Genomic DNA, 15,442 nt, shown 5'->3' with positions numbered 1-15,442 from the left:
TATGCCACAGCTCCCTAAAACAAAACATAAGCAATTTGTCAACGACGGTTTACTTACACTACTGAATGCAAATGAATGCCGACATAACAATGTTAGGCCATCATCCTTCTAATGTGCACCTTAGTATAGTAGCCTATGTGGGAAGCATTTACAATTAACAGTTTACTTAAGGTATCGTGATAAAATGTTTTTGTTCTTTTACGATCTTAAATCATGAAACATATTGGTAAGTTACCTGTAAACACGTTCCGTAAGGTCTTCACCGCTTCATCTTGAGGTCTGTTGCCCTCCCAACAGTTTATGTTGAAGACCTCATCCAACCCGTTCGCACAAAGAAAATAAAGTACAAATAACCTCAAACTTCCTGCTCCTAAAAGCGATGACCAAAGTCTAAACCACACGTATGATAACACACTGGGATGTAACTACACCTGCCTATGACTTGTAATGACATTGAGTGCAAAGTTTAGACACACCTACTCCCATCCAAATGACCAAAGGTTTCTAGATTATGTCTTGAACCATGGCATGGAAGTGTCCTCATTTATGTCCGTCTTAATCAAGGTGGGTATTACAAACATTCCAGTGATAACTGTTGTTTCCATTGGGTAATATTTCAATGAATCATACTCTGTTGGTTTTCACATTACATGTTCCCTAAAATCCAATAAAACCAAACTACATAAATGAATAACCAAATCTTTTATTTAATATCTATTGTGTATGTACACAGATTTGATGACAGTCAGAACTTTATCAAGAGGAAATAGTTTATTAATAATGACGACAATAACAACAACTTTGCTCATTCGAAGATGGGGAGAAGCTCTCCATGAAGACAGCCTTAGACATTTATTTGAGCCTTGGCCTGTGTAGCTTTAGCCAGCATTTTCAGATCCGAGATGCACTTGGCAATGCTTTCCTTCTCCTGGAAGACAGAAACAGGAAAGAACAAAATCAGTGACAGATGGCCAGACCCACACAGACAAAACACTTTGTATACTTCCTCATTTCATCTGTAGAGTCAAATGAAAACAATACACAATAGTGACCTCTACAGGCTTCTAATGAGAGTTTCAGAAAAGTTGCAAAATTCCACCCTGGAGCCAACACGATGCAGCTTGGGTCAAGATATGTATAAACCAACATCTATATGCTAAACACTTAATAGGTCATGCCATGGGAGAGCGCTTGAGGGGATTGTCTTGCCTGCTGTGGAGTGATGCTGTTGATGACACTCTTCTCCACCCAGTTCACCATGTGTTCCTGCTCCATGCGGACGTGGAGCTGCTGCAGGGCGATCTGGTAGTCCATACGTTTCTTCACCTCGTTGGTGACCATGTGGAGTCGTTCCCTGCGGTTGGTCTCGAGAAGCACGGCGACATTGTTCTGGAGAGAGAGACAAACAAGCAGAGAGAATGTGAGAGTGCACGTTAGGTCCTTTAGATTTCACAACACAAATCAGATTTTCTTTTTCATTATTTCATGTCACATTCCAGAAGTACACAGTGGAGCAAACATTACACAATACCAGTTGGTGATGAGGCAGCTAAGATCTTATTAATTATTTGCGCCTTTGCTTATAGAGCTATCTATTCAACGATCACTTCATAATTTTTGTAGATATACTGACTGGTTGTAGAGGTGGAGTTTTTCCACAACACAGTACAGAATATGTACTTATGAGCTGGGGCCACCTTTAGCAAAGTGTAAACGGTGTGACATTTTGACATGACACGTTTAAGAATACATATTTTCCTGCTACATTGTGCTCCCTGGAAAGCCCTTCCAGTTGTGAAATGGTTTCCCCAATCAATATCCTATTAATTTATCATTTCAATGAACAAAAATAGAAACTGAATGACTACCATTAGAATTTGACCTCACTGATGCAGTCTGTAACTGCAGTACATGTCATGACCATTTCAAGCTCAAGGTCATTTGAAGAACTTCCAAATCCTTGAAGCATCAATTTCCAAAATATGTGGTTTTGCTCACCCTCTTAGCATCGAAGAGCATCTGTCGCCCCTCAACCCTCCACTGTTCCTTCTTCTCATCTTCAATGGCCAGGGCCAGGTTGGTCGTAGCTAGGTCCTTCACCTCTTGTGCCTTAGCAACTTTCTCCTGATTACACAAACAGAGACACAAAATTCAAGTACGAGTTTGTTCTTTTTCAAACCTTTTTGTAGGCTAAACATGCTCGGATAGATCAATGGCCAGTGACGACCTTAAAGAAGGAACCTTGAGAGAAAAGTTCAAATGAAGTTGCAAAGTGAACCTATGGGTGTCAGCTCTGATCACATGATCCACTTCCATCTACATTTCCTGAATCACAGCTTCCTTGAAAAGTCTACATTCAATGTCAATTGGTGGCTAATCATCTGATTCTATTTTGATTGTCCAGGTCTCAAGACATGAATTAAAACACACATTTATTGATAGGTTGAATATCAACAGAACCAGATACAGTGCAGAGGGCTAAGGATTTTCACAGAAAATGTGATAAAATGTAATTACTAAGTATGCTACATGTAATGCTTAATATTCAGCTAATTGTGCTTTAGCACAATCTGTATTACCCAGGAAATAGGTTTATGATAAAACAGATAAAAATGTACACTTTACAGAGCAATTCATAATAATAATAATACAATTAATAATGAATTATGCAAGAATTTCTGCAAAAACCCTGCACATATATTTCAACATTTTGTAAATGAGTTCCTGATGTTCCATACACTGGCTTTAAAACAGAACTGACCTCATTAAGCTTATCAGCAAAGGCTGCAACATCAGGGCCAAACTTTTTGACTCCATAAATGATGCAAGCACCAATGGAGGCAGCAGCGAAGGTCTCGTGGTTGATGACATAGAGCTCCTTTGAGAGCACGTAAAGCAGAAGACCAGTGCCCAGCATGTAGGGACCTATGGATAAATAGAGTCATATATTAATAACAGGTGAAGTATATTTTCTGTATTTACAGTTGAGCTCCAGACTGAGGGCCTGTTGTCAGCACACAAACATCTTGCACAGTCTCAAGGTATGAGGGTGACAAGAATCGGGGAACGGTGTGAAAACCTTTAAGACTTACACATGAAGCCTACTGCAGCAGAACACTCTTCACTGGAGTCACCTCGAGACTATGTTTTGACCCTTGCTACATTCTACTCACCTGTCACACCAGTCTTGGGGTACAGCATTGTGAAAAGCTCCTCTGGGATGATTCCATGGCGGGTCTGACCTCCTTTCTCTGGGAGAGGGGGCACTGGAGCCTGGTTCTGATGGGATGTCTGGAGGGAACGAGATGCCTGGACCACACTGGAGGAACCAAAATGTCATAATTACAATGTGACAATAAAATAAAATAAGGGAAGCTGAATCTCAACTACTGAGCAAAAAGATGTAGGCCTACTCAATATTGATATCATTCAGCAGTAACAGTAAAGGATAAATACAATGAAATCAGAATGTTCTCTTACCAGGCTCCGAAGGAACCACTGTTCTTCAGAACAGGACCTGGAAAGGACAACATGGCAAATGTTATACTGTGAAAACAGCTAATTTGCAGAATAATTCACAATAATGACTTTTCAGTGACGACTGCACACTTGCAAGAGAGTACACAACTGTTTTTTTTTTTAAATGTTGTTCAACTCCGACTCAAATATTTCAATATCCCTGCGCATATTACAAGCTCGAACCATGTAACCTATAACTGTACAAATCCACATTGAAATTTATCTCCACAGAACACTTCTGCAAAAGGCAGCTGCCACCAAACTGAGAACATGTCAAGATCATTTGGTAGGTTAGCGTTACAGCATGTGCAACCATGTACGTTAGCGTTGGAACTTCGCTGGCTTCTGTCGTGGAGAATTAAATATTTGCAGACAGTGACTTTAAAGTTACGGCCGCTGTCCGTACCTGCATTTGCTATGTTACTGCCAGAGAACACCTATATAATATGTTGTTGTAAAAATTAGCAAGTTGACCATTCTTTTCAATTTCAACTATTGACTTACTAAGTAACAGTCAGACCTTTCGCCATTGCAAGGGCACATAGCGTTAGCTAAGAGGCTAACCTAACTCGTAGCCATCGAAATATCTCGCTTACATTAGCACTAAAGGGTGATTGTCAGTGTACAGAAGTGTCATCTTGACTGCATATAACCATTTTTGTAATAATGGATCATTTTTAACGTTGCTCCATTTTCGCTAGAAACACGAAATGGAACCGCCAGTAGCGAAATTACTCCTGCCCTGTGCCATGTAACGTTACCCTTCAGATTCAGATTATAAATTACATTGATATTAGACCCTCTATTGAGCAAGTCGGAAAGCTGGCAAATGAAATAATTAGTAGACAAATCTTTTGTGCATACAGACCTGAAACGAGCACCAGTCTCGACAACATGTTTATATTGTGAATTGTCAAGTGCCCAGGCCTAAATATCCTCTGCACCGAACACCTCGTACAATCGTTGGCCTCGCCGTGTCCTTCCACTGAGCGCAAGGATAGTTAGTTCTCAAAGGCAGAAATATCGCGAGACTTCAAAGAATGACGGTCTTTTCACATCCGGGTTAACTACTTGTCTTTTTTCGTTTTCTTTGTATTAAGTATTTTCTGTTTTATTTGTATCTTCTAAGGCCCAATTTACACACAGGTTTTCGCGATGTCGGCAACATCTTCGCGACATCTGCGCGTAGATGTCGGGGCGCATTTACACACACCGCAGGAAGTTCCTCAGGTTGCCTCAGGTTGCCTAGCAACACTGTCTGATAAAGTTTTTGCGAACTTTAACAAGCGCGCGGATAAAAATGGAGGAAGAGCAAGTGTTTATGTTGATGATGATGTTGATGAATCAGATGATTATGACAATTTCTCGGGTGTTTCTTAATATGAGGGATCATGGTAGGGTAGACCGCAGGAGGCGACTGCGGTACCGTGACAGACGTCAGCGGCCGGCCACAATCCCTGCCAACTTCCCTGCCAACTTCCTCGCTGCCCTAGTCGTGGCACAGGGTGGCGAGCCGATCCAACGGACGATCTGGACTCAGGAAAGAAGTCCAGCGTCCGTTTGGGAACACATCTTCCTGGACACACTGAGCGAGGCAGAGTGGTTCAAGCGCTTCAGGATGAAGAAAGTAACATTCCTGATGCTGTGCGATGAGCTGGATCCCGTTCTCCATCGCAGGGACACCCAGATGCGACTCGCTATCCCAACAAAGAAGCGCCTCGCAATCGCCATATACTGGCTCGCCTCGGGGGATTTATTAAGAAGTGTGGCAGATATATTTGGCGTCAGCGATGCTTCGGTTTGTATGATTGTACATGAAGTTTGTAGCGCAATAAACGAAATACTTTTCCGACGTTATATATCGTTCCCCACCGGACATAAATTACAAGAAACAATCAATGGTTACATGGAGAAGTGGCAGTTTCCTCAGTGTGCCGGGGCAGTAGATGGTTCTCACATCCCCATCAAAGCGCCCACAAAGGATAGGACGGACTTCTACAATAGGAAAGGGTGGTATTCTGTAATACTGCAAGGCGTTGTAGACCACCTTTCCAGGTAAGTTTCGTACAGCGACTGTTTTCTTAATTTGTATTTCCTTTATTAATAGTGTTGATTTGATGATTATAAAGGCCTATAGGCCTAGGCTATATAACATAAAATGTGTATGAATAAAATCGATATGCGTTATAGGCTATTTCTCAACCTGGATTAGCCTATTCGTCAAAATAGCCTAGGTACTGCCGTTATGAGCGCATTAGGCCTACCATTAGGCCTACAGGTTAACAGAACACCAACCAATCTACCATTCTTCTAGTATTGCAAAACAATATTCTTTAAGTTCAAGTAGCTAATGACGAACATTCGCAAAATTGAAAATCCATTTTGTCCAAAGGTTCACTGACATCTCCGTCGGATGGCCCGGGAGCGTGCACGATGCCCGTGTTTTGAGGAAATCGCCCTTCTTTGCCAGGGCGGAGAGCGGAACCTTGCTTCCTCTGGTATGGATTCATTTAGACTATGTGTTTGGTCGATAACGTGTAAGGATTGTGTTACATGTTGCATATTTAAGCAGAAAAAGGATCGGAGAACTAATAATACGTTTAGCTATTTCATTTTTGAAACGTTAAGAGAATAAACAATCAGCTTTCACCGCTATCTCCTTATAGTTCACTATCATATAGCCTATAGCCTACATGTATATATATATATATATATATATATATTTATTCACACTGTCATACAAGTGTTAAAAATAATAACCCTCATGTTCCTATGAAAGGGCACAGAAATGAATCATTGCTGACGAATGTATTTTCAACAACCGCATAGCTGACTTATTACTTTTCATCATTATCATTTGTAGGACTTTGCAAGAGATATCGGAGGCGTCACGGTACCGGCCGTGATCCTGGGCGACGCAGCATACCCTCACACGCCGTGGCTGATGAAGCCGTACCCTGACAACGGACGTCTCAGTCGAGACAAGTTTAACTTTAATTACCGGCAGAGCAGGGCCAGGATGACCGTTGAATGCGCCTTTGGTCGGCTGAAAGGGAGGTGGAGGTGTTTATCGAAACGCCTTGACGTCGACCTGGACAAGGTGCCGTCCATCGTGGCAGCCTGTTGCGTGCTGCACAACGTGTGCGAGGTACACGGGGATGAGCACCTTGAACAGGTCATCATCCCCACCAACACCGGACAACGGCGACCAGCTGAGCAGGGGCGGATCGTTCCCAATACCTACAGGGATGCCCTGACCAGGTGTTTCGCTGCTGAAGTTTAGTAATGAGTCGAGGAAATACTTTGAAGTAAAAGTCTTTATTTCATGTTTCATATTTTCATGTTTTCATATTTCATTCTGATTATTTTAAAACTCTTTATTTTACTTAGCTTTTTTTTTGGTTTTTAACTTTTTGGCACAAAGTTGAACGAATACTTTTACTGCATAAAATATAACCCTCTTTAATCTTTATGTGTCTTTTCCCTGAGCTTCGAAAATACACTAGTTGCTACAAAAGATGAACAAAGATGAACAAATTCCCAATGGGGATACATATACTACATAAACTACAACTGTGTGTAGGTCGGCTCCTCTGAACTTGAGGGGAGCTGGCTTCCAGCAGCAGAAGTAGTCGACCCGCTGGGTGTTGCTGGGGGCTGGAAGCCAGGAGTGGGGGGGTGCTGGAAGCCAGGAGTTGGTGGGTACTGTGCCGAGGTGCTGGGCGTTGCTGGGTGCTGGAAGCCAGGAGTGGGAGGGTACTGCATTGCTTGGTACTGTGCAGAAGTGCTGGGGTACTGCATTGCTTGGTACTGTGCAGAAGTGCTGGGGTACTGCATTCCTGGGTGCTGGAAGCCAGGATTGGGGGGGTACTGCTGCAGGTTACCCTGTGAAAAGGCAGCCATAAACTGCCCCATCATTCCCACAAACTGTCCCATCATGTTGTTTATGGTCTCTCGCTCGTGGTCTTGCTGCATGCGCATGACCATAAGGTCGTGCGCCTTCCAGTCTTCTTTTGCTTTCTCCTCCTGCTCTCGTTGTTTGGAGAGCTGGTCCTCCTGAACAGTGCTTATGGTCTTCGCCAGCTCTGTGAAGGCAGCCTGTAACCGTGTTTTTTTTTTTCGGTCCTTCTTGAGGTAACCTACACATAATAAACACAAAATGAACAACCTTTTTTTTCTACCTGGATAGAATGGATGGATACAGACTTTCTTCACATGAGCTAGGCACCCTCTAGTCTGGTAACTGGTGGGGCAACATCTTCCAACATATCTTAATAGGCCAGTCTCTTGGAAAACAACGATATAGAAAAATTACCTCTCTTGTTGTTTGCCTCTCTTGAATTGTTTGGGTTCTTGTCTCCCGCTTTCCTCTTCCTACCTATAAAACAAAGGTACATTATTACAATGTCTTCTATCAATATTGTATAGCTTAGAATGAATGTGTAGATTGTACTACTTTATTGAACTAGCCAGTAGTCTTAAATAACACGGTGCCTTTCTTACATTTTTGTATTATAAACTAAAATACTACAGAGGTCATTAGGCCTACAAGTGGTGCATGACAGACCTTAAGTTAGCTGGACAGTACCTGTCTGAATGTCGCTCAATATATTGCTGGAACTTGCTGTGGAAGTGTCCAGATCTATACAAGAAAAGGGAAGGAGAGACTGAGCAGCAGTATCTCAAGACAGAATATACCAGATAAGTGAGGCAACATGCTTTCCTCCTTTACTTATTTAAGATTAGAAAAAGTATGGCCATTTACCAGACTGAATGGATTGAAAATTAACCTATGGCTGCCTTAAAAAAAAAAAAAAGCACTCAATGTCAACAGTCTCACATATTATTCATTACATAAGTCAAAATTGTAAGCATAATTCTTAATTTGTATGGGGTAAGGAAGAAGTGAAGTAAAGGTAAAGAAACACTAACCTGTAGAAGATGAATTTAATGGGTGTGGGGACGCTGGTGGGGTAGGGCCAGGTAAAGATTCAGGATCAGAGGATTCCCCATCAATGGCATCATCATCACAGTCACCATTATCACACTCCACAGTTGTTTCTTCTAATATATGTTTAAAACGCAAATAAGGGTTGCATACTTAACAAAATCATGAATAATAATATCATAATCATCTGAATCATCGATTTCCATATATTTCAGTAACTTCAGCTATATATAGTAACTTCAGATATATTCAGATATTTTCAGTAACTTATATAGCCTAGGTTATCAAATCCACACAACATGAAGTTATCAGCCCCCTTTAGGAATAGTGATCCATGCCTACTGTAGCTACTTTTAAAATACAAAACCAACAACCCCAACAACAAATCAGCTTCTGTATAAAGCGTTTGACCGAAGTCATCACGTATACATTTGACTATTAACATCGTAAATTCAAAATGCACCTGTATTGTCACTTGACAGCAACGAGCCAGGTTCCATGGCCTCCCTTCGCCCTAAAAAACCGTTGAGCTCCTCATAGTGAGGGCAGGTAACGCGGCCTCTTCCGCTCTTGTTGTTGTTATCCCGAGCTTTTTTAAAGGTATGTTTAAGGTCCCGGATTTTCCTCTTCACCTGGTCCAGACTCCTGACGTACCCCGCCTCCCTCAATCCTTTTTGAATTTTTACATAGGCGAATTTATTTCTGGGCGTCTCCAGCTGCCCTAAAATCTCCTCCTCCGACCAAAAACCAATGAGGCAGCGCACTTCAGGTTCGCTCCATAGACCGCGACCGCCCTCTCCTTCAGCCATTTTTTCATGAATGGAGTTTTTCGCGCCCAATATTGTAAAGATCACGCGAGAGCGAGAGCGCGCGCTTATGCTAATATGCCTTACAGATGTCGGGAAGCGTTTACACGCACTTTGAAGATGTCGGGAACTCCCGATAGGCTGTCGGGCGAATGGTACGGGGCTGTCGGCTGAAATTTTGCCGACATCGGCACACCGACAGTTAAATTTGCGTTTAGACGCTAAAAACAACTGTCGGTGTACAGATGTCGGCTGCGCCGACATCGCGAAAACCTGTGTGTAAATTGGGCCTAAGACAGCGTAATTATTGTTACGGCTCGAGATTTTTTTGTCATTCCATTTTCTGTACCTTTTGCTCGTTGCCACACATTTCCCCCTAAAGAGCCTCAAAAATGTGTATTTTGTCTTTTTTTTTTCCCAGGGTTGTGAAACTGAAGATGCCTACAGACATTACTAAAACAGTTTTTTTAATAAATTAAAAACTCAAAAATGTAGGCCTAAGTGATATTACAATATCTTAAGCACCAGTGTGGCAGCACTTCTGGATGTAGGTTCACAAACTGTGTTTGGTAGGCTACACTGAAAAAAAGAATGTGTTGGATTTACTCAATTCAATAATGGACATTGGTTGCACACAAATGGTTTGCTTTGGTAGCAACTAACACAATTGTGTTGAATCTACACAAATTATTTGTGTTCACTCAACACAAGTACTTTATGTTGATACCAAGTAAATTGAATGATTTAGTAAATTGAATGAATCACTTTAGTCCAACACAATTCAAAAAAGTTAATTTAATATGATTAAATAAAGTAAATAACACTCATTTTAATCTCTTTATTCCAACACCATTCAATTATTATTTAAAGAATATCCCAAATACATTACATTTTAATTATATATTTATACTTTTTGTAAATTAGTCAATTCATGTCTATGTCTTGATCATTTTAAACACTAACCACTTGTATTATCATTAAAAACGATGAGACTGTTATATTCTAAACGTTTATTCCACAAACTGGACAAGTGTGTCCCAAATGGTGAAAACATATCAAAGACTTGACATTGACTTGTGGTAAGAAAATCATAAAATACATCATTCTCTACACAGTAAGCTCGATCGAGAGAGAGAGAGAGATTCAAATGGTCTAGAACTGTACTGTAATTACAATTATAAAACACTACAGGCTGCAACACCACTCAGTGCTGGATAAGTGTGTCCTAAATGGCGGAAAAATGCCAAAGACTTGACATTGAATAGTACAAGTCAAATAGTCTAAATGTGTAGTAAAAACATAACACATTGTTGTGGTAAGAAAACCAAAGAATACATATATTCTCTACACAGGAAGCTTACTCTGACATCTGGTAAGAAAACCATGAAATCATGTCTTCTGAGAGAGACAGAGAGAGAGAGAGCGAGCAAGAGCGAGAGATTCAAATGGTCTAGAACTGTGGTGTAATTACAATTATAAAACACTGGACTGGTTGTAACAAAATCCAGTCTGCAACACCACTCAGTGCTGGACAAGTGTGTCCCAAATGGCGTAAAAACATGCCAAAGACTTCCCCCTGCATTGCAATTGAATAGTTCAAATCAAATTAGTCTTAATATGTAGTAAAAACATTGACTTGTGGTTAGAAAACCATAGAACACATATAGAGAGAGAGAAAGAAAGAAAGACACTGGACTGGTTGTACACATAATACAAACGAAAATTCAAATTGTTCAGAACTGCACTGTATTTACAACTATAAAACACTGGATTGGTTGTAACAAAACCAGGCTGCAGCACCACTCAGTCTTGGAATGTAGAGTCTACAATGTACCATCTTCTCCACTCATACTGGAACAGAAGAGAGAGCTCTCTTCACTGGCATAGCTTAGTTTTCAAGCTTTGAGTCTTTCTCGACAGTTCACCTGCATCCAGCTCCATGATAATCTATTGAAATGCCTCAAAGGTGTAGCGGAGCTTTTGTAGGGTACTGCAAGTTCAAGGCGTAAAAGAGCCCAAACAACGTTGCAGAAGCAAGTGCTACATTCTCAAGATCTTGAAGCACCATCACACCCTCGAGGACTATCCTGACATCAGAGGGTTCACTGCTGGTAGTGTCTCTCACAACATAGAACCCCACTGTTGTTCTCGATCCCCACTTGTTTCTCTCTATGGCACTGAGGAAATCGGTTTCAGCCATTTCCTGGTAAAACAAAAAAGAAGATACAATTCTTTAATGATAGGTTCAACATCTTGTAACTTGGCTTGTAAACAATTCAACAGTGTAATCATTTCTACCTTCAGCCAGGACAAATCTATCATAGATCCGATGCCCCACTGTTTATGACCTCCAACCCAAGCAAAGCCGCTGCAGGGTGGAAGGTAATGTTTCTCCCCTGTGTGTGTGTGTGTGTTTGATTGTGGGTCTGTATGTGTGTGAACAGGATTACCAAAAAGTACCAGCCCGATTTGTATGAAACTTGGTGGAGGGGTGTAGCATGGGCCAACATTGTAGGCCTTCTGGCAGATTCTCCCATTTTTGCACAATGAAGCACTGTATCACTTATTAGTCGCATACACTTACCACATACTCCTGCACAAGATCCTCAGGATCCTCGCAGAGGTAAATGCAGAGTCCTTTGATGACACATCCAGCATCAATATCTTCCTTAAGAATAAAAATAAAGCACAAGGCAGCATTTTAAATGAGATGTCAACATGGACACAAATGTGATGGTTGTGATGACAGTTAAGTTAGAATTCTTACCGTCACCATGGCAGACATGTCTTTCAGCTTCTGTCCCTGCTGCTCCGATCTCTTCTCAAATATTTTCAGCAGATTTGCAGTGTGTAGGTCCAGCTCTGAGAGAAATCTTGACTGTAGAGGCATGGTCGTTATGCGTTTGAACTCTGCATTTATCTGAAACATGGAACAATTTTGTAACGATATGGCACACTGATGTACACACAAGACATTTGTTGAGACACATTTGGCCAACCATTAGCTTAACAGTTTAATTTACAACACAAGAATGATTAAGAAGTCATACCTGTAGGAGCTGATTATAATAATCACATCTAATCAATATAAACTGTAATCTGTTTTAATCCAACTATGATACTTGTATTATCAGTGTGGTCCTTTTGCCAATAAAAATGCTATCCTTTCCTGGTTTTCTGCTACATGCCGCCAAAAAGCGATTTTTTTTTTTGCCCAGTTTTTTGGCGGCATTAAAGAAGCGGTAAATATCCATAAATTAGCCGCGTCATTGTTTAAAACAGAGGTACAAAGCTGGGGAAAACGTAGCGGTTTATAGTCCGCAAAATTACAGTATAAGCTTAATTTGATCAAAATGTAATTTGTTAGTTTGATGAAACATCCAATGGTGGATCAAAGTACACAAGTAAAAAGAGAAACAGTTTTTTACCACTTTGGCTATGTGCTCTCTTACCTCAACAACCTGCTCCAGTCTTGTTAACTGTCTCTGAAAAAGAATGAGGAGCTATGAGTAACAGACACTGATAAGAGATAGTAGTCTCTCAAATACTCATGCATATCCCTCGATATGTAAAGATCGCCAAATTAAAACACATAATTTGCGCTTTTCCTAAGATATCAAATACTTTATTGTCTGTGATGCAAAGCTTTTTGGAGAAAAACTGCTTTGAAATGACTTATTTGCTGCAGCTTGAGGCTAAAATTAGCGTGCATATTAGCAGCAAAATAACTGCGTATTCTCGGTCAAATAACTCACACGTTATACCTCTTAACGACATTTGGGGACCGTTAAAAGAAAACTATAGCTACATTACTTGTCTGTGAGATTTATGTCGGAGACACGCTAACTGTGGATTGCCGCCAGTTTCATGTGGGCTAACAACACACAAAAGTATTACACAAGTTCAGACAAACCTACTCAATTCCCAGGTTTCACACAAAAAAAGTGTCACTAGCAGGCAAATTATAGCAAGCTAGTCTCATGGTGTAGTTAGTAGGCTATCTTAAATGGTGGAGGAAGATTAGTACTTGCCTAGCATGTGATAGCCAAAGCTAAGCCTAATGCTAACTTTAACTTCTTTTTTACTTTCTCCAATGGTGAAAGAAAAGCCGTCTAGTTACTTTAAATCCCACATAATTTAATAACCAGGTAGCTATTATAATTCATGTATACTTACATAGTTGAGATGAGTGATGGCTGGACATGTGTGGATAAATCCGGAATTTCTTACACTGAGCTGAGCCGTTGAATTTGAATTGATGTCTGCTTCTTGCTGGAGCCGTTGAACTTGAGTGACGAGTGTGAGTGATGTCTGCGATTGCGCTGTTATCGCGAGACATAATTTGAAAGCTGATAGGCTAAATCTACTCGATTGATTCACTTTATCCCAACGTGATCTAAATACGTTCATGTACACTTTCTGCATACCATATAGATTCAACACAATGCAATCACGTTTGGCTAAAGAACTTGAAACAATTGTGTAAAATACACACAATATGCTTAGTTTAATCCAACAGATGGCCAATGTCCTTTTTTTCAGTGTACTATAGAGATGAGAAGAGGATCTCATGTTCCTTTGGACTTAGGCCTATTCATTCCCAAACTATAATTATTCAAAACTGAGCTATCTATTTCCTTGATATAACAGGGCTTTGATATGTGACCCTTTATCTAAAATCATTAAGCTGTATCTTTAATGCATCCAGGAATAATGAAAAAGGCTAAATATTATCTGGATGGATTTAATTGAGAAAAAGCCTATTCAGTATTAGAAAACTCAACAGGCCTGAGATATCATCGTGTGCATGTATTCTTTTGCCATACAATTATCTTGAGTGGGAACAAATAATTGTAGGCAAAATATATGTGAGGAAGCTACCATTTTGAATTAAAGATTATTATGATTATCTTGCATTCATCATGCAAGATTTAAAAAAAAAAAAAAACACATGCTTGTGGGCTTGAGTGTGGTTCCTCTTGCCATTCCTCTTCTTCACCACACCGTGTCTCTCCTTAGCCCATGTGCCAGTCATCTAAATTGATGGTTTGATGTACAAACAATCTGATTTCCTCTGGGTACTAATCTTATACCCCTTTTGTTATTTGCCCCTGAATGTATCTAAAGCTGCTCTGTACAGTGCCTCAGTCTTTTAATGCTGAATTCTTTGTTGATGATTCTGCCAAGGTGGGGAGCACAAACCTTTGAGTGAAATGTTAAATGTTATCGGATAGCGGAAACAGGAAGTTAAACTAGAAACCACAGGAGCCCTGAACCTTAACAGTTGGGCCTCAACGTGTATCCTATTAACTGTCTGCTGCCACGTCGAAAGTGTTAACTAAAACGACAAGAACTCCAAACTGTTCTGAATTTATAAATCTCCGACTTCTAAGGACAGACAGAGGGGAGAAGGAGAGGGGCAGGGGGTGACATGCCGCTCTAACGCTTTGTTTACCAACATTTCATTGTGTATGGTTTACTAACATTTCATTGTGTATGGTTTACTAACTTTTCATTTTGTATGGTTTACTAACATTTCATTGTGTATGGTTTACTAACATTTCATTGTGTGTGGGTTTAAATGTTGGTGTTGATGTCCAACTTTGCCAATAACACTGAACCTGGATACCCAAAGAATGTGATTCATGCACTAATGATTTTATAAAACACTAGAACGCTTTTGCACTTTTTTTACATTTGTCAAACAACACACATATTTTTTTGTATTGTTGTCTGCATGAACTGCCTGAATTGTTTGTTGAATGAGAAGTGATCTGAAAGTATGGTCTGCTTTAAATCTGTTTTCAGGAACATGCTAAATCAGGAATATTTTTCTATCAGGCTATATGATCACATAGTGGTTTCCTGTTTTCCTGAAATCCAGCAACTCAAATGTGCAGTGCATATAACTCAGTTAATTGGCTGAGAGTAAATACTTCCTGCGCTGTTAGCCAATGCTATTCTTACATAAACTGATATTTATCCCATATAGAAAATAAGTCAAATTCGCAACAATAGTTTAAAAGATACATCACAAAGACAAAGCTTAACTGTACATATTTCAGAGTGTGAATGCAGTGCTTTTGACAGCATGGTTGAAGTGCTTCTCTTCCTCACTTTAGAATAGTGGAATTATGCTGGTCATTCCAGATTCAAGTCTGTCCCAAAA

The 15,442-nt window shown here is 40.3% G+C and overlaps 1 protein-coding gene across 1 annotated transcript; it reads right to left on the bottom strand.

The window, feature by feature from the left end:
- Positions 1-683: 683 nt before the first annotated feature.
- Positions 684-4,515, bottom strand: atp5pb (ATP synthase peripheral stalk-membrane subunit b). Its single transcript, XM_080833266.1, has 7 exons — positions 4,388-4,515; positions 3,481-3,517; positions 3,174-3,319; positions 2,762-2,925; positions 1,999-2,124; positions 1,210-1,389; positions 684-928 (listed from the first exon to the last, which is right to left on the bottom strand). Exons 1-7 carry the CDS (start codon positions 4,413-4,415, stop codon positions 845-847), a joined length of 765 nt encoding a protein of 254 aa, XP_080689392.1. The 5' UTR covers positions 4,416-4,515; the 3' UTR covers positions 684-844.
- Between the last annotated feature and the right edge of the window lie 10,927 nt (positions 4,516-15,442).

The sequence above is a fragment of the Sprattus sprattus genome (genome assembly GCF_963457725.1).
Source record: "Sprattus sprattus genome assembly, chromosome: 2".
Classification (NCBI taxonomy): Eukaryota; Metazoa; Chordata; class Actinopteri; order Clupeiformes; family Clupeidae; genus Sprattus; species Sprattus sprattus.
This window is presented reverse-complemented; position numbering and strand designations above follow the sequence as displayed.

Coding starts and splice junctions, on each gene's coding strand:
- atp5pb (XM_080833266.1), bottom strand. CDS start 4,415: ATGTTGTCGAGACTGGTGCTCGTTTCAG. Junction 3,518..4,387: donor GAGACTGGTGCTCGTTTCAG/GTCTGTATGCAC, acceptor TGTCCTTTCCAG/GTCCTGTTCTGAAGAACAGT. Junction 2,926..3,173: donor CCCCAAGACTGGTGTGACAG/GTGAGTAGAATG, acceptor ATTTATCCATAG/GTCCCTACATGCTGGGCACT.